The sequence below is a fragment of the Girardinichthys multiradiatus genome, chromosome 9, assembly GCF_021462225.1.
Source record: "Girardinichthys multiradiatus isolate DD_20200921_A chromosome 9, DD_fGirMul_XY1, whole genome shotgun sequence".
Lineage (NCBI taxonomy): Eukaryota > Metazoa > Chordata > Actinopteri > Cyprinodontiformes > Goodeidae > Girardinichthys > Girardinichthys multiradiatus.
Window position 1 is genome coordinate 46,400,291 of NC_061802.1, and position 25,677 is coordinate 46,425,967.

The 25,677-nt window shown below is 39.9% G+C and overlaps 1 protein-coding gene across 7 annotated transcripts in view; it reads right to left on the bottom strand.

Moving 5' to 3' along the window:
• mcf2l2 (MCF.2 cell line derived transforming sequence-like 2) overlaps nucleotides 1-25,677 on the bottom strand; it is a 176,052-nt gene that overhangs the window by 62,756 nt on the left and 87,619 nt on the right. For all 7 annotated transcript variants that reach the window (XM_047374354.1, XM_047374353.1, XM_047374350.1 and 4 more), the window contains 9 exons: nucleotides 23,056-23,122; nucleotides 18,845-18,960; nucleotides 10,783-10,852; nucleotides 10,314-10,406; nucleotides 10,050-10,142; nucleotides 6,803-6,925; nucleotides 4,363-4,443; nucleotides 3,464-3,604; nucleotides 2,387-2,479 (listed from right to left, as the gene is read on the bottom strand). In XM_047374354.1, coding sequence (XP_047230310.1) covers nucleotides 2,387-2,479; nucleotides 3,464-3,604; nucleotides 4,363-4,443; nucleotides 6,803-6,925; nucleotides 10,050-10,142; nucleotides 10,314-10,406; nucleotides 10,783-10,852; nucleotides 18,845-18,960; nucleotides 23,056-23,122 — 877 coding nt within the window. The remainder of the gene's footprint in view (nucleotides 1-2,386; nucleotides 2,480-3,463; nucleotides 3,605-4,362; nucleotides 4,444-6,802; nucleotides 6,926-10,049; nucleotides 10,143-10,313; nucleotides 10,407-10,782; nucleotides 10,853-18,844; nucleotides 18,961-23,055; nucleotides 23,123-25,677) is intronic.

The window sequence follows — 25,677 nt, forward strand, 5'->3', positions numbered from 1 at the left end:
ACTAGAAAACATGAAAGCTTCTGAACAGAATTTTTCTTTTCATGCAGTAGTCAACTAACTGGTTTATACTTATTAGGGTGAATTAGAATAATACATACGGGCTTATTGCTTATTATTAAATGCAAAAACTCTGTGTGCAAGCAGCCATAGGGCATAGCTGCAGTTGTCACTCATGAGATTGTAATTAAAAATGTTCATTATTCAGTTTTTCTTGTTGACTCCATAATGAAATAGTTGAATAAAACAGTTTTTATAGCCCAGGGTTTTTTCAGTGTTGTGGAGAATGTAGGCTGACAGTGTTTCTAAACGACTTTAAATTGGTTTGGATATAGTCAGTGGGATTTGCTCGCCTTGTTTGAAAATGTTAAACACAATGTAAAAATGTAGTTTAACTGGGCTCAGTAGGTGACATTATTACAGCTATTTACAGAACATTTGACAGAAATTACTTCAGTTGTAAATAAAAACCACAAGTAACCACAGCTGGCATAGGTTTACACTAGTTAAGACTATATTGAAAATATTAATGATTAATTATAAAACATACAAAAAAATACCACATTCCAACTATTACTAATTCAATAAATTAATATTGTTATTATCTGGCTATTCTTTTCCTGCTGAACCTGCACCTCTGTCAACATCCATCCTTACATGTACAGAATTCAAACTGAATATACTGAACTACATGAGGTTATGAAGTGGTTTAGTTTTAATTGGATTGACTTAGAATTACTTGGACTGAAAAACAACCTGGGCTTATGTTCACTTTTTGTATAGTACTCTGCAAAACCTCCTGCTGACACTATATAAATAAAATGAAAAGAATTAAAAGCAGACATGAAGCCCCAACTTCACAAATACATTTTACAGATGTGAAGAAATGTATTGGCACCTCTGATTAAGATGTGCAAAAAGCCTTCAAATTAATTTAGATTTATTGGATCTGCATAATATCATTAATATTACTCTGAAAACAAAATAAATGTAGATATTTATAATTTCCAAAACTTCTAATTACTTATCTTTGACAGATTTTCCTACATTTGCTTAGCAGGAGAGATGTCTGAGATCATACTAAAGCTAAAATTATATAAGGCTATTTAAATATCTCTACTAAGGGGGTGAATTTAGCAGGTAAATGTAATTCAAACCTTTTTAATTTAGTTACACAGACATCAAAAATGTTACGTTTGCAGATTATACTTTATATATATATAAATATTTTCTGTACAGGTGAGAGCTTACAGCCGCTCTTGGATGATATCACACCAGAGATGAATAAACTAAAAAACTGGTTTGACCTAAACAAATTTCAAAGTTCTTGTTATTGGAAATTAAAGTCATAATTGATGGTGTAAATTCTTAAGTTTGATTATTGACTACAAAATCTGCTGGACGCCTCACATTGCATGGGTTCAGACTAAACTATCTAGAAGCATCACGATTCTTAGTAAAGCAAAGCATTCTTGAAATCATAAAGCAATACATATTCTCTACTGTTCTCTGATTTTACCATACCTGAGCTATTGTGTAGAAATGTGGGGTAACACCTACAGGACAACACTCAAACTGCTATGCACTGTGCAGAATAGGGCCATTAGGATAGTTCATAGGGCTGGCTATCATGACCACATTAATCCATTACTCACAAATAATGTATAAAGCTACAAATAGACAGCTACTGGACAGCGTAGAAAAACTTTTTGTTGAGAGAAAAGGAGGGCATAATTACAGGGATAACCTACGTTTTAAAATCTAATGTGCTCGAACAAACATGAAAAGAATGTGCATTTAAATAAGTGGTGTGAAAGTATGGAACAAACAGTGCTGAATGAAAGCAATGTTCAAGTACGAGGCTGTTTAGGAAAAGGCTCAAACTGGTTTTCTTAAAAAGATATGAGATGGAAGAAGGGCATTGAATGTCAAAGGGTTCTCTTAGTCACTGTACATGGGTGTACATACTTTAGCAATGGTTGTGGTCCTGTGCTCTATGGGCTATATGTTATAAGTATATGAACGGAGATGTGTGTAGGTACATGTGGATGTGTATATATATGTTTATGGACAGTAAATTAATTTATTTGCTCACTTAATGGACTTCGGAATAGTATGAACCTATAAATAAGGAGGAATCGGAAAGATTGTTGGTGTTAAGGACTATAGAAAGGAGGAAGGGTATGATTAAATAAGTTTCACTTCTTCATACCCCTTTTCAAAATTAATCACTAAATTATACCTATAATATAATACATATTATTAATTGTACATAATGCTTTTTTAAATGTGTTAAATTTATAATTTTACTGGATTGTCTGAAATAAAAATGATCCATTCATTCATTCAAGTCCAAAGCAAACATTTGTCTAACTGTAAAACAACATACCTGGATAATGTAGACTTCTTCTCTGCCATTGTACCACACCTCAAATTTTTTATTGTCACCTTTAACATTTTCTGTTATCCCGACCGCACTCATCTAGAGAAACAATGAACAAGATGAAAGATATGTGAGCTATAATTAAGTTAAACTAGTCATAGTGAGAAGCATCAGTCACAAACATGTTGAGACCTGTTCGTTTTTCTACACTCTGCTAGAGATCTAATTACTGTCCTCTCTTTTTCCACAAAACAATTAAGGTTAGAAACGTGATGGCTTCAACTGCCTTCTGCAGGATTCCGTCAGTCATGTTGGGTGCAGATAGTGGCGGAATAGATGGACAAGGCCAAACACTGGCTAATCTTTTATACCACAGCAAACACATTTCTAAACATAATTGCTTTTAATACAGACTCTGAAGTTAATTTATATCTTCAACTCCTCACCCTCACTTTAGACTTGTCCAATTCAGCTAGAGGTTCACAGGCTCTGTAGAGCCATCTCAGTGATTGTTTCTGGAACCTGGAGGAGCCAATCTCCCAGTCTGGGGGTCACATTCCTGGAAGCTTTGATGACCACTAGAAACACTAAGGCCTTGACTCTCCACAGCGTATCTGTGTCTAAGTCTTTGGTATTTCTCAAGCTATTTGTGTCCCTCTTCTTGATTGAATTGGATCTAGAAGTCCAACAGAACTATTGGCAGGGCATTCTCAATCACCCTTGGCTGAGCCACCCACTCTGAGATTTCCATCTCATGCCCAAAACAAATGTCCATGTCTATTAACTCAGCCCCATGCCTATGCAGTTCCTTGCACATTCCATGGTTTTTTGCTAACTTGCATATTACAGTTTTTTATTGTAATGTCATGTGACAGCTGTTTAAAGTTCAGCATTACACCAGTCAGCCTGAACAGAAGAACTGTAATTAGCAGTTATTGTAGCTTATCATTTAGCAGTCATTGCTGCGGACCTTCATACAACAGTGGGATTATATATTTCCAGAACACACTAATTAGGTCTACCACTGAAAGAAGATAAATGGCTTTCAGAGCCAATCAAACACATGAACTCTCTGCCTCTGACCTTTAGTGAGTGCTTAAAGCTGTAGGATGGAGTCTTCTCGTGTCCCTCTGTGGTCTCCTCCCGTTTCTTACAGAACAGCAGCATCTTATCATACAGAAAGAGGTGCCTCTGCATGGGCTTGAACCTGGCCAGATCCTTCACCTGAAATCCAGAAATCTTTTAGTCACTTTGTTACTGTGTAGATCCAATTATCAACTAAATTTCCAATGTTACTAGCATAGGGAAGACCATATCAGACAATCTGCACAGCACAAATGCTCTTTTTAAATAAGGTGTTTCACTATATTTTACCATCATCATTTGTAAGTTTGTTTTTCATGAAACAAACATTTTTACATTGCTGTTTTAGAGAAGAGGCAGGGAAACATTTTTCTCTCATTATATTGTTTCCACCATCAGTCTCTATGCAAATCATTCAACAGTAAACATAACTTTGTTACAACGTTCACAGTAAAATGTTGAACATCTTCAACTCTGATTTGCTTTGTTTACCTCTTGGGAATTAGATTAGAAGTGATACACTTTCTCTTCCTGCACTAAATCAGTCCTACACTGAATTCTGTAGTCATGCCAGACTTTAAAGAAACAAGCACGATCACTGAAATGTCAATGCAATTTCTGAAAGTCTTAGTCACTTTGAATTTCATGTATTTTCCTCAACTGAAAGAACTTCACCTTATTTGCTAAAAGAAGAATTCTTTGTAATGCTTAATACCAAAGAAAAAAATGTTAAAGATAATTAAAATGCAACAACACAAGAAATGAAAAAGGCCAGGAATAGACAAAACATCTCATAATTTGTCCCTTCATGCTTACTGGTTATTGGAAGACTGACAGTATTTTATCATTCATGTTCTAATAAAAGAGGAACATTTAAAAACTGTGAGGTTTAGATGTACCTTGCTATGGCCTTTCTTATGGTCAGTCCACACGTTAAAGGATCCCTGCATCAGCAGCTTCCCCAGTTCACTCAGGTTTCCCTGTAAACATTGGCAAGCAGGATGTCAAACGTACAACAGTTTTTTTGGTCTGCAGGATCATAAATGTATTTTTATAATCTCCTTCCAGCTTAATTGCTGTAAGACAGGGGCAGCAATGTCATTGGTGGTTAGCACTGGTGCTTCAGTCTCATCTTAAACTTTGCTGTGTGGAGTTCGCAGTGTTCACCCTGTGCTTTTGTGTCTTATCACCAGGTTCTAGCTTCCTCCAGCAGTCTAAAAATCTGACTGTCGACTCTAAATTTTCATTAGGTGTGACTTGTCTGTGTGTCTCTGTATTAAGGCTGTGATCAACTCACAAAATGTATCCCATCTCTACCCCAGTGATTACTGGGCTTTGTTGGGGCATCTAAATCTAAAACATGTATTCCAATCCTAATACAAATGGGTCATGCAGTGCTGTCAAAAAGTCTATTATAGATTCCTGCTGTTTACCGTTCATCCACTTAAATGCTTCACCATCAGACAAAGATAACCCATATAGATACAAAAGAACAGTTTTCATATGATGATTTCATTTGAAAAAGCTATCAAAACAAATTTAGTACTGTATGAAAATCCCCCTGGTTAGATCACCAATTTATTGTGATTAACCATATTTATTGGACAACTGAGTTCAGTTCACAGCAACACAAAGGCCTAATGACAGCATGATTTTACCTCATGCCCCACTATAAAGAAACAGAGGAAAAATTGAAAAACCAAGGGTTAAAAAGTAATATCAAATCTTTGGGACTTCCGTAAACTCCAGTGAAAGCCACTATCCACAAACATGGAACAGTGGTGAACCTTTACCAGAGGAAGTCACCAATCTCTAGTGACTAATTAATGCATCTCAAATCCAGTCATAAGAAAAAGAAAGAACATACCCTTTCATTTTTATAGGTTCTGTTGTTTTGTACCCTTGTATGGTTATTTGGGTATACTTCGATTTTTTTTAATTGCTTTTCCATTTCAGCTTAATCCGTTTTTTAAAGATTCAATTGTGGTTTTGTACATTTGTGATTAAATGTAAGTACAGAAATACAAACGATGTATCCATTAAATCCCTACATTAAAACCCTATTGCAAAGCCTTTCGATGCAAATTTACCTGGGTAATTTCACTTTACTTTCACGGGTAAATGGTCCTACTCTAGATTTGGTCTCTTCAGCTTTTCCCAGAATTTGTTAAAGGTGCAGAGCTGTGTGCAGCGAGGCTTGGTACCAGCAGCTGCAATAGTGGCGGAGGTTACTATACAAATATACAAATCATTTTTATACCATTAATTTGTCACAAAAAAGTAGTTCTAAGATGTTTTTAAGTGAGAAAGTAGACCTCAAAACCTCATCTGTGCAGTCAGTTCATCCAGAATGAGCCTACATTTAAATGTTTTTGGAACAGCGGAGCTCCGCTTACAGGCTGGTCTGGCTGCTAAGCTAAGCTAACCAGGCAGTTGGACTGGGACTTCCCCACTAACTGCTGCCTGTTAACTGTTTGTGGTGGCTGAAAGTGAATATGAATTGTTTAGTAGGTATGTGGTGAATAACCGTAAGTACCACAAAATAAAACAGAATTTTTTGGGGGGATTTTTGTGACATTTTAAGTTACTGTTGGCTTTAATTATTATCTATTCAACCACAGTTCTGTAAGACAAATGTTTTAATGCAGTGCTGATGATCAGAGCACTTTAAATTTTCCCTGTGCATAAAAAAATACACAAGTCTTTTCATGTAAACCTAACTTAGTAGAGTATGAACTTTTTAATTTAAATATTTCATCATTTTATGCAGACGGCTCTGCAGAAGGAGAGACCACAGTTCCAGGTTTGGATGCAGAGGCTCTATGATCCTGCCATTGTCTGCTCTACTGTCTCTGCATCCTCTGCTTTATGTAAATATGTGCTTATGATTAGACACTCAGTGTATCAATTCTCTGTAATTCGTGACTGATGGTCAGTTTTTTTATTCTAATGAATACATTTGTTTTACTAAAAATATTTTCTGTAGTTATCTGATATGAGTTCATCTGATGATATTAAAATAAAAATAAGTGTGTTAATCAGTGTTTCGTAGTCAGTGTGAATTAATCATGCAGTTGTAAAGAAGTAACTCTGACCAGATGCAGATTGGTGAAAAACATAAATGTAAAATAATAATTTAAACTTTTCCTGCTTATGGATCCAGTGTAACTTGAGGAATTATGGAAGAAATAAACCAACTATATAAGTCTAAAGCTTCTTATCATTTATTATTTATCAGTTGACCCAAAAAATATATTTTTTAAAATAAACCCTTGTTGAGAAACAACATGCACACATCCATCCATCCATCCTTCCTTCCATCCATCACATGTTACTCACGTCAAACCCAGTGATGGCTATCTGGTGCATGGAGTCATTGACAGACTTGATGATGTTCAGCATGGTAGCTAAAGCCTCTTCCAGCTCAGCCATCCCCTCACCCTTACTACATTTTAACATCTCCTGTTAGACAGGAAGGAAGAGATGAAGTCAGAAAATAACAGAACTTTGTTAGTTTGATTTGGTACATCGGGCCTTAAAACAGTTTCATTTAATCAGTGGTTTTACTTTGGGTGAATAAACTATGGACTTCAGCAGTTTAGTGTAACAGTTCCAACCTTCTTGTTTTTACCTCAAGTAAGGAGAGACTTTCCAAGGTGCTGCAATCACTGACCCCCTGAAATTTTCAAGTTTCCAGGCAGCATGTCTCTTGTGATGTCATATAGGGCATGAGTCAGCACAGCTGTTTCTGTAAGCTAAAGTAGTTTGAAATCCGACTCTACGCATTGTCTCTGTACTGGCAAGTCACACAGCTATTTAAAGGTGATGCAAGCAGAATATGGCATTTTACTCATCTTATGAGTAGCAAAAATGTGCGTTTGCTTCAACTTCAACATCCACAGCAGTAACCATCACAGCTTAGGGGGTCACCACTTGCTCAAGGCAGTTTACAGTACACCTTGCAGTTTGATTCAGTTTATTACTCAAATTGGTAAAAAAAAAAAATTCTATTTAAGGAAACCCAGCAAATTGCTTCGAGTCAGTGACTTGCAGCATTCACTCCTCCCAGATGAGCATGTAGCGACAGTGGACAGTCGCTTGCATTGACTTTGAAGCAATCCCTCATACTGAGCATGCATGTAGCAACAGTGGAGAAGAAAACTCCCTTTTAACAGGAAGAAACCTCCAGCAGAACCAGGCTCAGTGTGGGCGGCCATCTGCCATGACCTACTGGGGTTTAAGAGAACAGAGCAGAGACAGAAAAAGAACACAGAACCACTGATCCAGGAGTACTTTCTATGGGAAAGAAAAGTGAAACGTTAATGGATGTAGCTCCTTTAGTGGCTTCATCTAGGAAGGAAAAACAGATTAACTCTGAGCCAGTTTTCAAGTCTAGAGTATGAAAGACAATGCATATAGTTAGTCACAGTAGAAGCTCAGTCAGTAGCTATGTCTAGGAGAGACAGGGTTAAACACTGAAAGACAGGGCCAAGTGGATCATCTTTAGAAGGTGAGCAATAAGTTGTTGGCAGCAGCAGCTCTGCCGATGTCCCCCTCCAGGAAGGTGCCACAGCTAAACACAGAGCCAGGTGAAACGTAGCTTCTGGAAAGAGAAAAAACAGAGCGAGAACAAAGTTAAAAGCTGAAATAACATCAAATAACACAAAATTGGAGAGTAGTATGAGAATGTAGCAGAGAGAGTGAAAGTGGTCATTATATCCTCCAGCAGCCTAAACCTATAGCAGCATAACTACAGAGATAGTTTCAGGATAACCTAAGCCACTCTAACTATAAGCTTTATGAAAAAGGAAAGTTTTAAGCCTAGCCTTAAAAGTAGACAGGGTGTCTGCCTCACGGACTAAAACTGGGAGCTGGTTCCACAGAAGACGAGCCTGATAATAAAGGATCTGCCTCCCATTCTACTTCTAGAGACTCTAGAAACCACCAGTAAACCTGCAGTCTGAGAACGAAGTGCTCTGTTAGGAACGTATGGAACAATCAGATCTCCGATGTATGATGGAGCTAAATCATTAGCTTTATATGTGAGGAGGAGAAATTTAAATTCTATTCTGGATTTAACAGGGAGCCAATGAAGGGAAGCTAAAATAGGAGAAATATAATCTCTCTTTTTAATTTTCATCAGAACTCTTGCTGCAGCATTTTGGATCAGCTGAAGGCTTTTAACTGCATTTTGTGGACATCCTGATAGTAAAGAATTACAATAGTCCAGCCTTGAAGTAACAAATGGATGGAGTAGTTTTCAGCATCACTCCTGGACAGGATATTTCTAATTTTGGCAATATTCCAGAGGTGAAGGAAGGAAATCCTAGAAACCTGTTTAATATGGGATTTAAATGACATGTCCTGGTCAAAAATAACACCAAGGCTTTTTACTTTATTTCCGGAGGTCAATTTAATGCTGTCTACATTAATTGATTGAATAAGCGGTTTATTTTAATCTTATCTGAATTCAAGACACGCTTGTAGTCTAACTGGTTGGGCTCATCAGGATTTATAGAACAATAAAGCTGAGTATCATCAGCATAACAGTGAAAATGTATCCCATGCTGCCTGATAATTTTACCTATTGGAAGCATATATATAGTAAAGATAATTGGCCCAAGCACTGAACCCTGTGGTACTGCACTGTTAACCCTGGAGTTTAAAGATGATTTATCATTTACCTGAACAAACTGGAATCTGTCAGACAAATAAGATTTAAACCACCCTAGTGCTGTTCCCTTGATCCCTACAGCATGTTCCAGCCTTTCTCAGAGAATATTGTGATTGACTGTATCAAACGCAGCACTGAGATCTAACAGAACTAGTACAGACACAAGTTTATTGTCTGAGGCCATAAGAATATCATTAATGACTTTCAGCAGAGCTGTTTCAGTGCTGTGATGAGCTCTGAAAACTGACTGAAACTCTTCAGATCATTACTGTGTAAATGCTCACACATTTGATTAGCAACTATTAGATAGATTAATCATATTTAGAATGGGGCTGGTAATCAAAGGGAACACTTCCTTAAATAATTTGGTTGGGATTGGGTCTAACATACAAGTTGATGGTTTAGATGAAGCTAATATTTTTGATAACTCAGGAAACTCCACTGGATCAAAACTCTTTGTGCAATTCTCCTGTTGAAATCCATACTGTGTTATCCAGCTGTGTTTCATTGTCAGTGTCCATTTGTTGGTGAAAACTGTACATCACTAGAAAATGTCGTTAAAAACAAGGACCCCTTTAGTGCATTGCTCAATAAGGTTGTGGTTTGATGGCAACTTGTTACCAACTTAAAATGGCCAAGCAGATGTTGTAACTGAGTTTTTCTAAAAGCTTGCTGAGTATGTCTCTTTGTACGCTCTACTGTCTCAGCTGCCATAAACTGTCAACCGAATACCAAAGGATATGTTCAAAGGCAAGGGCATAAAATGTATAAAAGCCATTATCAACAATTTGAATGTGTTTTTTAAGCCAAATCAAACTTAGCTATTTATTTAACCAAAGTTGGTGAGATGAAGTGCCCTATTGTCTAAAAAGGACTAAATTATTGTATTGCTGACATTTTGACTGTGTGCACCTTAAGCATAAGCTGATATTTGGTGATCCTCTGAACAGGCTTCAGCAGGTAGGCATCCAGGGACAGTTTGTGGTCCAGTTTCTTCTGGCACTCCTGTTGTCCCAAAGATCAAAGGTTTTTCATTAGCAAAGGACAAACTTGTGTTTAAAAATATGTTTCATAAAGGACACAGAAATTAGGTTGTTCTTAAATGCTTGACATGTTAATCTTAATCCCAACACCTTATTCCAGGTCTTTATAAACCCCAATGTGTCCATGTTTTACCTGGAAGAAGAGGCTGTCTCCACACTGTCGCCACACAACCTCAGAGCGGGGCTTATTCTGACAGTACTTCTCATACACCTGAAGTTCTTCTTTCTGACAACACAGACATGTCCTTGTGAATAGTAGTACTGTGGGACCAGATGACAGTTCCTTAAACTGCAACTGCCCCTTTTCTGAAGTTTTACTTTCTTCACCTGTTATCAGTTCAATTCTTCCTAATCAAAATATCTTCCAAAGGCCCTGTTCCTCAAAACAAAGAGCACACCTTTACAATTTCTGGTGCAGAACATTAACCTTTATAGATAGCAAAGAAAGCAATATAGCTCTACGAATTGGCACTGTTCTGAGGAATCCTAGTTTGTAAGTAAGTGGAACTTGTTTGGCTGGTTTCAGTTTGTGCTTCTGAATGTAACTGAATCTCCCATACAGGATCTATCACTGCAGTGTTTGCTTTTGTTTACCTACTCACCCTCTTCAGAAAACAGGTTCCAACCAGCTCTGGGTTCTCCGCACAGTTCTCCAGCTCCATGAGGAACGTCCTGCAGATAACACATGGCCAAACTAAATATAGACTCATGCCAATTAAACATTCTTGCTATTCCAGAGGCCCTAATCAGTCAGATATTCATGGGTAAATATGCTGCCCTTCAGAGTCATATTTGTATGGTTAAGAAAAAGGTTTAGGAGTTTTAAACTCAGGTTGCTAGGATTTACTTATCAGTTTGATAAGCCATCAATTAAAAGAAGTTCTCGGAATGGATTTTATCTCTCAGTGTTGTTGTAAGCATCATCATTCATTATGAATGATAATGCCTAAACCCTGGTCACTTAGACACAGAACTGCAAACACTTTAGAATAAATTGTTAGAGATCTTGAAGAAAGTAAAACAGTTTGTCAACACCTAAGAATTAAAATTCCAGGTTCAACATGGCACCACAGCTATAGATTCACTTCTTAAGTAGCAGACACAACTACTTCTTCTTAGTACTTATGGCATGTTGTTATTTGGATCACTTCATCAAACAGTACAAACATAGTCAGTGCACATCAAATATGCAAGAAAAAGTGCTGTTTGCTCACTATCTATGTTGGCATAGAATATTGTTTTCAAGACTATTTAACTTTCTGATATTGAAAGTATAAAAGTATTCTGGATGAAAACCCTGAACAGTGGTAATGCCTAAATGGACATGTACAGGTTTTGGTTTAACTCACTTAAACTGAACCCTGTTGCATCTTAGCATTCATTACTTTGTCCTGGCCGTGCATGGTGTCTCATGATTTATAAAAGTTTAGAAAAAATGAACAGACGTAATCTATTTTTATTTTCTTTGCTGCTTGCTCAATTCACTACCTATTAAAATGCTGTCTGTTCCAGTATGAAAATCGTATACAAAATGGCAGTCCATACCTAGAATTAATATTTTTTTTGCTTGATATGAAATAAATATTAAAATACTAAACATTAAAACATTTGAAGAGACAAGATTTTTGAAGAAAGGCTGGGTTCCTTCCGGGTACTCCGGTTTCCTCCCAAAGTCCAAAACCATTAAAGTTAGCCAGTTGGTCACTCTAAATTGTCCTTAGGAGTGAGTGCATGCATGTTTGTTTCTTTTGTGTCTCTGTGTTGTCCTGTAATGGACAGTTGATCTGTCAATAGTGGACCCACATTCTTGCCTAATAAACATTGGAGATAGTGACCAGGCTGCCCTGCAAGGATAAGTCAGCATAACGTAGTTCCCAAAACAGGTGAAAAACAGAAGCCAGCAAACTAGGATAAACTTTGAGCATTAAGAAGGCAACATCTGACAACCTTCAGTAAGGAAGTTAAAATCCAGCACATATGAGATAATTACAGAAATCATGGACAGGGCTGAAAACTGTAAACATTGTTGTGATCCAGCCATGGAAAAAAACAGGGACTCTGAACTGTACACAAACAAGATGCTGGTAGGAAACTCTGCATCTTTAAATACAGTTCTAACCTACTCTTAGTCAAGCCTAGGAATGAGGAGCCACAGCTGGAATCCCTGAGATGTCATGCAGCCACCGACAAAAAAAAAAAAAAAAAAAACTTTCCCGGCTCTACCTTATTCTCTATCCTGCTGCCTAGCAGCTAAATGAGAGCCAGTGTGCAAAACTGAATGTCAGACTTGCTGGCAAACTGGACTAATTGTTCAAACTTGAATCCAGAGTTGACTACGATCTGATGTTAGCCTATCTGTTAATCGAAAACAACTACAAAGTTACATATGATCTGCTGTTCGTGCACCCAGTGATCACGCAAAAGGGGAATTAAGACAACTGGTATATAACTTTAGTTTCTAAGTTTTTGCAGAAAAGCAATATGAGCCAGAGATGTCCCCGAAAATACGTTGTCTCCAATTACGTTAAGTGTTGCAGCTTCCTTCCTCCCTGCTTGAGAGGAGACGACAGGAATTGCATTTCGCGCATCTTCTAACGTGCCAGTCCAGGTAGTGGGAGCAATCCCCCATAATGGCTACTGAGAGGTGCTGCTACGTTCCTTTCTTTGTGCCCACCATGTGGCTTGACTGGGCAAACTTTACAATCTAATCCAGCGTTGGTGGGGGGGCCAGCGTTGGACCTCCCATCCTCCTTCTTTAAAACAGTCTAAATAAGAGGTGGTGTTTGGGCAGAGAACATTAGTTTAGGATGAAACAACTTAATATTGTTCATTTCATGATGTTTTGCCTTGTGTCTGGTTCTAAAGGTTAATCTATTTTGAGTTCTAGCAGGCTATCTGCTCGGCTAATGTAAAGAGGCTAGAGGTTTTTGTTCAAAGTTGTGTTGTAAAGTTTTGACAAACTTTATTCATTGGGTGGTTTTGAAAACAGATTGTCCAAAACACACCGCCAGCGCTCACACACACATAAATATGTATATTAATGGTAGTTAAATGTGCATGTTTGACTTTAAAAAAATTGGGAACAAGCTATAAGCTTTCCTTTGTTAGCTAAAACCTCTAAAAGCTAATGCTAGTGCCATGCAGGTCAAATGTTTACATCAGACTCGTCAACATTTGGTCCATAGACGTTCCTCTCTGCCATTTTATTTGAACATTACTGCATGTGATGGTTAGATAAAACGTTAAAAACATTATTGGTTTATAATCCAACAAATAATATTTCCTCAAATATTATTTTACAAAAATAGCAATGGCAAATTAAACAACATATAGAATCAGTTATCCAAAAAGGTTGATTTCTAATTCAGCAAAAAGTCTTTAAAATATTATTTCATGAAAATAATGTTTTATCTACTCTTCTGATTTTGCATTGTGTGACTGGTCATTTCAAGACATACCAACGTTTATTATTAATTAGCTGTAAAGCTAATTTAATCTAATTTCTAAATCCCTAAAGATAAACGTTGGTTCTTAAAGATAATTTCACAGTGAACTGTGATATCATTGCATCATTTTTATTGGTTGCTTTGTTTCTTTATTTGTACATAGTTCATTGGTTTTCTATATTCCTTTATTTTGCTTGGCAGTTTTAGTTGAATTGTTCCAGCCTAGTAAAGAATTTGTTAATTGAAACATGTTTTACTTGGAGTTGAATGTTTCTGTTAATAAATTCTCATATGTTGGAGAGAAGCTGTTGTGAATTTATTCTGTGTGTGGAGTTCGGTGTTCAATAATACCAGTGCTCGAATCACTCTCTCATTTATTGTCCTAATACCGCCACCATATTGGGCTGGTATTCCGGGGACAACCGAATAGTTATTTAAATAATATTAACATAACCAATCAGTTAATCAGTCAACCTTTATTTATAGAGCACTTAATACACCCAAGTGACCAAAGTGCTGTACAGGTCCAAAAATAACAAGAAAACAAAAATATTAAAATAAAAATAACTGAAAGACAAAAACACAAACAATACCACAAAACACCAAGAAGAAAATAACAGCTAAATACAATAAAAATAGTAAGAAAAAAAGGTCAAATAATTAAAAATGTCCTGATATTTCTGCTCAACTGGAATTAAAAGCCAAGTTAAATACATGGGTTTTTAAAAGGGACTTAAAATTATTTAAGGTCCTTTGCAAGAGGAAGATTGTTCAAGAGTTTAGGAGCAACAACAGAAAAGGCTCTGTCTCCTCGGGTCACAAGACGAGTCCTAGCAACATCTAAAAGCAATAGAAGTTCTGACTTTAAACCTCTTCTTGCTGGTGCAGAAGGTCTGTTAGGTAAGGAAGTGTCTGACTGTTTAAACACTTGTCGTCGTCTTCCGCTTTATCCGGGACCGGGTCGCGGGGGTAGCAGAATCAGCAGGGACCCCTAGACGTCCCTCTCTCCAGACACCTCCTCCAGCTCCTCCGGGGGGAGCCCAAGGCGTTCCCAGGCCAGCCGAGAGACATAGTCCCTCCAGCGTGTCCTGGGCCGTCCCCTGGGCCTCCTCCCGGTGGGATGTGCCTGGAACATCTTCCAAGGAAGGCGTCCAAGAGGCATCTGGTATAGATGCCCGAGCCACCTCAACTGGCTCCTCTCGATGTGGAGGAGCAGTGGCTCTACTCCGAGCCCCTCCCGGATGGCCGAGCTCCTCACCCTATCTCTAAGGGAATGCCCGTGCCCGGGCACCCTATGGAGGAAGCTCATTTCAGCTGCTCATATCCTGGATCTCGTTCTTTCGGTCCAGACCAAAAGTTCATGGCCATAGGTGAGGATAGAAACCGATTTACCGTAGACCGACCGGTAAATCGGGAGCTTTGCTTTTCGTCTCAGCTCTCTCTTCAACCCAACGGACCAGCACAGTGCCCCCATTACTGCGGCAGCTGCACCGATCAGTCTGTCGATCTCCCTCTCCATTCTTCCCTCACTCGTGAACAAGACCCCCAGATACTTGAACTCCTCCACTTGAGGCAGGAACTCCCCTTCAACCTGAAGAGGATAAGCCACCCTTTTCCGGTCGAGAACCATGGCCTCGGACTTGGAGGAGCTGATCCTCATCCCAGCCACTTCACACTTGGCTGCGAACCGCCCCAGCGCATTTAAGGAGGGGCTGTTTAAACACTTAAAAAACAAAATTAAAATGTTATAATCAATCCTGAAACGTACAGGCAACCAGTGCAGGGAGGCCAATATGGGGGTAAAATGCTCACATCGCTTATTACCCGTTAGCAGAAGGGCTGCAGGCGACATAGAAGGCAGTTGTCCAGCCCTGCATAAAGGAAGTTGCAACAGTCCAGTCTGGAAATAATAAAATCATGTATCACCCAGTCAAGGCCACTAGAAGGCAAATAGAACGAGTTCTACTGCCGCTTTGAAAGACAAAGGGACAGTCCTGCAACCATCCCCCACGACACCCCCCAACAGCTGCAGCCACAATCCACCACCCCCATCTCTCCAACCTCAAGAGGGGCCTTGGCACCTCCAACCCCCACCCTGAAGTTCCCCCCCACCAGCCCCCTACCCACGCCGAGGACGGCTCTTTCCATCCAGGAGAGGGACGTAAACAAACTCTTCAGGAGACAGAACCCCCGGAAAGCTGCTGGTCCGGATTCTGTCTCACCAGCCAGCCTGAAGCACTGCGCTGATCAGCTGTCTCCAGTCTTCACAGACATTTTTAACACCTCACTGGAGACATGTCATGTGCCTGCCTGCTTCAAGTCCTCCACCATCGTCCCTGTTCCCAAGAGGCCAAGGACCACAGGGCTTAATGACTTCAGACCCGTCGCCCTGACCTCTGTGGTGATGAAGTCCTTTGAGCGCCTTGTGCTCTCACACCGAAAAGACATCACCGACCCCCTCCTGGACCCCCTGCAGTTTGCCTACAGAGCCAACAGGTCTGTAGACGATGCAGTCAACCTAGCCCTTCACTTCATCCTCCGGCACCTGGACTCCACAGGAACCTATGCTAGGATCCTGTTTGTGGATTTCAGCTCTGCCTTCAACACCATCGTCCCAGTTCTGCTACAGGAGAAGCTCTCCCAGCTGAGTGTGCCCGACTCCACCTGCAGGTGGATCACTGACTTCCTGTCTGACAGGAAGCAGCGCGTGAGGCTGGGGAAGCACGTCTCTGACTCCCTGACCATCAGCACCGGTTCCCCCCAAGGCTGTGTTCTCTCTCCTCTGCTCTTCTCCCTGTACACCAACAGCTGCACCTCCAGTCACCAGTCTGTCAAGCTTCTGAAGTTTGCGGATGACACCACCCTGATCGGACTCATCTATGATGGTGACGAGTCCGCGTACAGATGGGAGGTGAACCATCTGTTGGACTGGTGCAGCCAGAACAACCTTGAGCTCAACGCTCTAAAGACAGTGGAGATGGTTGTGGACTTCAGGCAGAACCCAGCCCCACCTGCCCCCCATCACCCTCTGTGACTCCACAATTGACACTGTGGAATCTTTCCGCTTCCTGGGAACCATCATCTCCCAGGATCTCAAGTGGGAGCCAAACATCAGCTCCCTCATCAAGAAAGCCCAGCAGAGGATGTTCTTCCTGCGGCAGCTGAAGAAATTCAACCTGCCAAAGACTATGATGGTGTACTTCTACACAGCCATCATTGAGTCCATCCTCACCTCCTCCATCACCATCTGGTACGCCGCTGCTACAGCCAAGGATAAGGGCAGGCTGCAGCGTTTCATTCGGTCTGCTGAGAAGGTGATTGGCTGCAGTCTACTGTCGCTCCAGGAACTGTACACCTCCAGGACCCTGAAGCGGGCAGGGAAGATTCTGGCTGATCCCTCCCACCCCGGTCACAGACTCTTTGAGACTCTCCCCTCTGGCAGGAGGCTGCGGTCCATCCGGACCAAAACCTCACGCCACAAGAACAGTTTTTTCCCATCTGCCACCAGCCTTGTTAACAAAGCCCGGAAACCACCCTGACATTCTCCCTTTCCATCCCCCCCCCCCTTTTTCTTGCTGACAGGACACTTGTAACCTGTAACTCTATGCGTTACATTAACGCTCAGCTTGGACTTCTGCTTTACTTGCACTGCCATACTTGCACAATGATCACCTGCACTGTTATATTGCTCTTGCATCTTATACTGCTCTATATTTACTCTCACTCACTTAAAACTGTGCACATATATTTATATTATATTGTAGATATGTTTATACTGTTTAATTTGTATTGTATTGCACCGACTACGCCAAAACAAATTCCTTGTATGTCCAAAAACGTACTTGGCAATAAAGCTTTTCTGATTCTGATTCTGATTCTGAATAGGGTTTGATTTTGTTAAATAACCTAAAATGATGAAAACTAGACTGCACGGACCTGTTTATCCAATCAAAAACAGTTATCAATAACGACTCCAAGATTCTTCACAGCAGTATAATTAAAAGAACTCAAAATACCAATTGCACTGCTGGTTCCTGAAAGCAGATCAGTTTTTCCAAAAGCAATCACCTATGTCTTATTTTTATTAAAATGTTAGAAGTTTATCTTTTAATTTCATTTGACCAATTAACCATATTCTGTAAAGGTTGGCATTCTCTTGTTCTCAACGGGAGATGCATTTGCAAATCATCTGCAAAACTATGAAAAGATATACCATATTTCCTATGAATTGACCCCAAAGAAAGTATTTAAAGTGAGAAAAGAATAGGTCCTAAGATTTGAGGTACCCCACAACTCAAAGGATGTCTCAGAGGAGGGAAACTGACCCAGATTGACAGACAAACTCCTGCCAGACAGGTAGGCGCGAAACTATTTAAGGGCTGTGCCCCTAAAACCGAAAGACTACTCCAGACGTGATGGTAAAACATCATGGTCCACCGTATCAAAAGCAGCTGTCAAATTAAACACCAGAATCTCCGGAGTGTGCAGTTAAAAGCAGATTGTTAAAAACTCCGAGTAGTGCTGTGTAATTCTTCCACCTTCTTTCAGCACGCTGGCAGGTGCATCTAAGTGCTCGTGTTTGATCATTAAGCTATTGCTCTATAACTGCTTTACAGTGTCCATGTTTTAAAAAGGAGCAATATCACCCAAAATAAGAATACAAACAGCGCTAAAATCATTCAGGAGCACAATGACATCTCCATTCTGGTGAAAGTCCAAAGGAGGAAGCCCAAAGCCTGTAAAAACAGCCAAAAGCTCTGACGCCTGTGGGTTGATCAGACGATGGGAGCTCACAGCTGCACACATGATCAGTAATACCTGAGTTACTTGTTTTATTTACATGTCCATTCAAGCCGAAGGTTTAGACCATGTCCAGGATGTCTCCCTTTTCATGAGATGAACCACGTTCTAACTGAGTGAAGTTAAAAGAGCTGATCAAGTTTAAAAAGTCTCCAGTTAGTGGATTGGTTTCACAATAGACATGAATATTAAAATTACCGGTGATTAAAATATGAGCATAACTTAACACAATCCCAGATAAAAGCATCCTGACTGCAAAGCAACATTTACTGAAAGGGTTAATTAAAGTCTTTCTGAATTCAGGATCATTTAGAGAGAAATGGTTTTCAAATGTTTTGCCTGTCATTTACTGTGTTAACAACCATGTCTACTGACAGCAGAAGATTGCAAAACAAAGGCAATAAAAAATTTGACCAACTTGTTGTGAAACTCATATATTTCTGGGAGGTTGCCAAACAGCACATCCTTCTTGTTCTCCAGTGATGGGGGGGTGAGGTGGCTGAGCTCCGAGTTATTCAGCTCAGCAATGTAACCCTGTGGAGCAGGTTCAGAAACAAAGAGAACAAAATATAGGAAAAAAAGGCAAATTTGTTTTTCCATCAACCAAATGTCCTGGCCTGCAGTAGTGCTGGTTATAGAGGAACACAGCAATGGATATTAACAACTAACAGAATATCTCCTACAAGTTATTAATTTGGATCTGTTATGGATGAGACTTGTTCCAGCATATTCCCAACATCCTGTCAGCTTACCACCTTGTCATCTGACCGGAGTACTGGGAGCACCCCAGTACTGTGTCTACATACATGTCCTGGGGCCTCATGGACGTAGTGTGCTTACACACAAAAATCTTGCGGCACAATGTTTTACGCACAATTCGGCATGTACCAAAATTAACGCTGTGTAAAAGTGTTGGTAATCCACGCAAACTTTTGACCTGCCGTGAAAATGTGTGGTGGTCGCTCAAACCTTTTCAATCGACAATAAACTACAGAGAACTAAACCTCACCTAATTACACAGAAATATGACTCCATTCACTTTTATTTAATTTATGGAGCATCAAACCTGATGTTTTTATGACATTTAGCCTCATACAATAACATAACATACCTCAAAATTATGTAAATTATGAAACTTCCTCTGTTTTTGTCACCTGTAGATGTAATTGTACATTGGTCTGTGTGCTGAGGAGCATAAAATGCATGTGAATAATATAAGGGGCACTTTCATTCTCACTGAAAAAGAAACCGGTGTTGGATCAGCAAAATAATTCTAAACAAGTCAGGTTTGATGATTTCTAAAAATGGACAAGCTGGAGACAATCAGCCATTTCAATAAATAGCTGCGTAAAGTTGTGCAGTATTGTGGAATGATGGCAGCTTTGGCTCAGCTGGAGGACATCACCTATGGAAGAAGTCGGAGGGAGCGTTTTTTTTATTTTTTTATCAGAGATTGGACTGATCTGCTGGTACATGATGATGCATGTCTTGTTAGTCGGCTTAGATTGGCCAGGGCAGTTATTTTGGAGCTCTGTACAGAGCTGGCCTCATAGGAAAACCAGGAGGAACTGTGCGTCTCCAGTGCCAGTTCCAGTTCTCACTACTCTGCAGTCTTTTCAACTGGAGCTTCTCAGAGGGAGCTGACTGACAGTTCGGGTATTTAACAGTCATCCCTGAGCCAGCCATGCCAGCCATATGGGTCGGCCTCAGCTGTATGTTGTTCAGATATATAAAGTTCCCCTAAACTGTGGCTTTCATTTGCAGCGAGGAGCCGATTTATGAATATAATCAGAGCTTTGGACTGGACTCCTACTGCTATAAGGGCACCAGGTGTAGGTGAAAATGTCTTTATTTATGGAAATTTAATTCAATCTGTTTGTGATGCGCAAATGTGTCTCACTAATGCAGTGGCAATGTGGCCTCCTCAACTCATGATTTATTTATACCGGTCCTTCTCAAAAAATTAGCATATTGTGATAAAGTTCATTATTTTCTATAATGTAATGATGAAAATTTAATATTCATATATTTTAGATTCATTGCACACTAACTGAAATATTTCAGGTCTTTTATTGTCGTAATACAGATGATTTTGGCATACAGCTCATGAAAACCCAAAATTCCTATCTCACAAAATTAGCATATTTCATCCGACCAATAAAAGTAAAGTGTTTTTAATACAAAAAACGTCAACCTTCAAATAATCATGTACAGTTATGCACTCAATACTTGGTCGGGAATCCTTTTGCAGAAATGACTGCTTCAATGCGGCGTGGCATGGAGGCAATCAGCCTGTGACACTGCTGAGGTCTTATGGAGGCCCAGGATGCTTCGATAGCGGCCTTTAGCTCATCCAGAGTGTTGGGTTTTGAGTCTCTCAACGTTCTCTTCACAATATCCCACAGATTCTCTATGGGGTTCAGGTCAGGAGAGTTGGCAGGCCAATTGAGCACAGTGATACCATGGTCAGTAAACCATTTACCAGTGGTTTTGGCACTGTGAGCAGGTGCCAGGTCGTGCTGAAAAATGAAATCTTCATCTCCATAAAGCTTTTCAGCAGATGGAAGCATGAAGTGCTCCAAAATCTCCTGATAGCTAGCTGCATTGACCCTGCCCTTGATAAAACACAGTGGACCAACACCAGCAGCTGACACGGCACCCCAGACCATCACTGACTGTGGGTACTTGACACTGGACTTCTGGCATTTTGGCATTTCCTTCTCCCCAGTCTTCCTCCAGACTCTGGCACCTTGATTTCCGAATGACATGCAGAATTTGCTTTCATCCGAAAAACGTACTTTGGACCACTGAGCAACAGTCCAGTGCTGCTTCTCTGTAGCCCAGGTCAGGCGCTTCTGCCGCTGTTTCTGGTTCAAAAGTGGCTTGACCTGGGGAATGAGGCACCTGTAGCCCATTTCCAGCACACGCCTGTGCACGGTGGCTCTGGATGTTTCTACTCCAGACTCAGTCCACTGCTTCCGCAAGTCCCCCAAGGTCTGGAATTGGCCCTTCTCCACAATCTTCCTCAGGGTCCGGTCACCTCTTCCCGTTGTGCAGCGTTTTCTGCCACACCTTTTCCTTCCCACAGACTTCCCACTGAGGTGCCTTGATACAGCACTCTGGGAACAGCCTATTCGTTCAGAAATTTCTTTCTGTGTCTTACCCTCTTGCTTGAGGGTGTCTATAGTGGCCTTCTGGACAGCAGTCAGGTCGGCAGTCTTACCCATGATTGGGGTTTTGAGTGATGAACCAGGCTGGGAGTTTTAAAGGCCTCAGGAATCTTTTGCAGGTGTTTAGAGTTAACTCGTTGATTCAGATGATTAGGTTCATAGCTCGTTTAGAGACCCTTTTAATTATATGCTAATTTTGTGAGATAGGAATTTTGGGTTTTCATGAGCTGTATGCCAAAATCATCCGTATTAAGACAATAAAAGACCTGAAATATTTCAGTTAGTGCGCAATGAATCTAAAATATATGAATGTTAAATTTTCATCATGACATTATGGAAAATAATGAACTTTATCACAATATGCTAATATTTTGAGAAGGACCTGTACTATCAAAATAATTCTAAAAATAGTTGTGTTGGGAACAAATCTCCGTGCGTGATGGCTGGGTTCTAGGTAATTTTCTGTTTTTTATGTGACGTCCTGAATGGTTTAAAGTACTACACAGTTTGTGTGGTGACAGTCTGCCTAATATAACTATACGAGGCATATTCATGTCATTATTATATGCACTGAGCTATGAATGAGCTCAGTGTAGCCGCTAGATGGAGCTCTTTGGATTTAATACACATTTATAGAACTAAATGGGTTCGAGCAAACAAATGTTTTATTTTCAGCCAAATTTGAGTCTCCGATGTCATTCAAGTAGTTGTTGGTTTGCTGTAACTGACTACAAGTAGCCTTCATGGTGGGTAGACAAAGTCTCTCTTAGCGTTTTTCCACCGAAAAGAACTAGTTTGGACTGCCACAGCACCGTTGCCATGGTTATTTGGAGACGTGGTGGTTGCCTTCCGGTTATAATCATATTATTATTATTTACACTACTTTGCATGTATTTCTGAGCAGAGACCGGGCGGTTCAACTGCCACATACAGCTATGCAGAATTCAGTGCAAATTGGGATGTATGACATGTCTATGCAAAGTTTTGTAAATTTTTTTGTGCGCCACACGTTTTTAGAATTTCTCCCTACAGCAAACATTTTGTATGAAAGCCGTGCGCTCTTTTGTACATGAGGCCCCTGGACCTTACTTTATGAACCTTAAACGCTCACACATTTAGTTTCATTTGCTTTTTTTTTTTTTACAATTAACGGCTCATCTTCTGAAAGAACTGTTTTTTCTTCTTTATTTTAAAAAGACACTAGCTCGTTATGTCCTGCTGCAATGAGACTAGAGGTTTTGGCAAAAATTATAATCATGTAAATGTAACATTTTCTATGCCTTAGCTCACCAATATATAGCATGTTATTTGTATGAAGTGTTTTTGTGTATTCACATCTATGAACCTGTGGAGGAACAACAAAGTTTCCATAGATACCTTAAACTTCTAACATTTTTAATGCATCTAAGACTATATTTATCTATATCAGACTAATGCTGAGAATGCACATATACTGTACCTCCATGATGCTTTGTAATTCCTCCACATAAATTCTTTCTGATTCAATCAGTTCAATCATGATGTGTCTGCAGAGAAAAAACAATTCCCAAAAAAATGGTTAGCGGGACCCTAGAAAGAGATCGATCAATCAGATTCTTTACAGGCAAAATCAAAAGTTATAAAGTAACTAGTAAACATTTGAATGCCCATCTTACATCAACTAAAGATGTTGTTGATCAATCCACCATCAAAAGAAATGTCACGTTTTTACCATTACCTACTCAGCTTGGTTCCCCTCGGGTCAGTTCTACTCTACACAGTTTGGTTTGTTTTCCATTCTAATTGAGTAACATCACAATGTAGGTGGGATCATCAATAGCAAGGTGGCCCACCAGTCTGTAAAAGTAATGTGATGCAATTTGTAGTTGACACAAAGAACAACAATGTAGGACCTGCTGCTCCATCCATGGCTGTTGTCAGACTTAGAGCTGCAGGCAGCAAGACCAAGCTTAACAATTAAAGTTTTATATCATATGGTATATTCCCATCACTGATCATCACTTACCAAATTACATTTAAATTAATATGATACAATAAGGATTAATTATCAACTGACCAAAACCGAGAAATTTAAGGATTTTAAATAATAAATAAAGCATGATTTTTGAATCTCCTAACAAGCTATTATCTAATTTCTGGAGAATAAACTAGGACACCCCATATTTATTAATACTAAAAATGACTAAAGCACACAGAGACATATCCCATCAGGTGAACATGATTAGAACATAATTTCTCAAAAATCTGAAAGAGGTTTGTCCTGTTTTAACTTCAATCCCTTTGTTTGGTGTGGCTCCTGAGGCCTTCAATAAGAAGACTGGAGCAGCTGGAAAAGGAATAAAAAATGTGGAGGACATTTAAAACAACTGCCAACAAGACCAGGTCTGGCGGTCCAAGCAAGTTCACCATAAAAGTAGATTTGAAGATGGTAAAAGAAGTCTCCAAAACCCCTAAAATGTCTTTGCAGGACCTACAGCAGGCTCTGGTTACTGTTGATGTGAAACTGTTTCCCTGTACAATCAGACATTAAATTCAAATTCAAAAATACTTTATTATTCCCAAAGGGAAATTAAATGTTGTTATAGCTCATTATAAAGGTTTCCTCAAAGAGCCGTTGTAGATGCTGATGGTTGCGGGCAGGAAGGATCTCCTGTAGCGCTCCGTCTTACAGGAGATCTGAAGAAGCCTCTGACTGAAGACACTCTGTTGTTGTAGGACAGTCTCATGAAGAGGATGCTCAGGGTTCTCCATAATGTTCTTCATTTTATTAAGAATCATTCTTTGCATAATGATCTCCAGAGGTTCAAGAGAAGTCCCCAGAAAAGAGCCAGCCTTCTTTATCAGCTTGTTGAGCTTTTTTAAGTCCCTGGCTCTGATGCTACTACCCCAGCTCATGATGGCAGAAGAGATCACACTCTCCACAACAGACTTATAGAAGATATGCAGCATCTTGCTGCAAACAGCAAAGGACCTAAGCTTCCTCAAGAAGTACAGTCTGCTCTGTCCCTTCTTGTAGTTGGCTTCACAGTTGCATCTCCACTCTAGTCTGTTGTCCAGGTGAACACCGAGGTATTTATACTCCTCCACCACCTCCACTTCTTCTCCCATGATAGAAATAGTTTTTGACTTATTCCTGTTTCTCTTAAAATCTAAAATAATCTCCTTTGTTTTAGTCACGTTCAACATGAGATGATTGTTTCCACACCATGCTAAAAAATTTGAGATGTAACTGAACAGCTGTGGGTCCTGTGGTTCAAAGGAGGGTGGGATGTCTGATTGGCTGTGAGCAGGAGAGGAGGATGCTGAGCTTCTTTCTGAACTGAACCCATTGAAGAATGTGTTTAGTTCACTGGCTCTGTCCAGACATCCATCGGTCTGATCATCTTCCTGCTTGAAGCCTGTGATCTTCGTCCTTGACCACACATCTATGATGTTGTTTTGCTGGAGCTTGCTCTCCAGCTTCTTCTTGTACACCTCCTTGCTGTCTCTTATCTTGACTTTAAGTTGCTTCTGTATACTCCTCAATAATTCTCTGTCTCACACTCTGAAGGCTCTTTTTTTCTTGTTAAGCAGGTCCTTCAGGTCACTGGTGATCCAAGGTTTGTTATTAGGGGAGCATCTCACTGTTCTGGTTGGGATGATGTTATCCACACAGAAGTTTATATAGTCGGTTACACACTCAGTCAAGGCATTGATGTCCTCTCCATGTGGCTGGCACAGTGCGTCCCAGTCTGTAGCCTCAAAGCAACCTTGCAGAGATTCTTCAGCTTCCTGTGACCATTTTCTCACAGTCCTCTTTATTACAATGTTTATCCAATGTTTTGTTTTCTCTGGAAGAGCAGCTGACAAACTGTTGAAACGTTGGAAGTGTAGCAGAGAGTGAAGCATGGTTAAAATCACCAGAAATTGCCACAAAAGCATTGGGGTTTTGTGTCTGTAGCTTAGCAACAACTGAACTGATGGCATCACATGCAGTGTCAGCAACAGTGGAAGGTGGAACATAAACTGTTGCCAAAATAACACTGGTGAACTCTCTGGGTAAATAATATGGATGAAAACTTGCTTCCAACAGTTCAATATC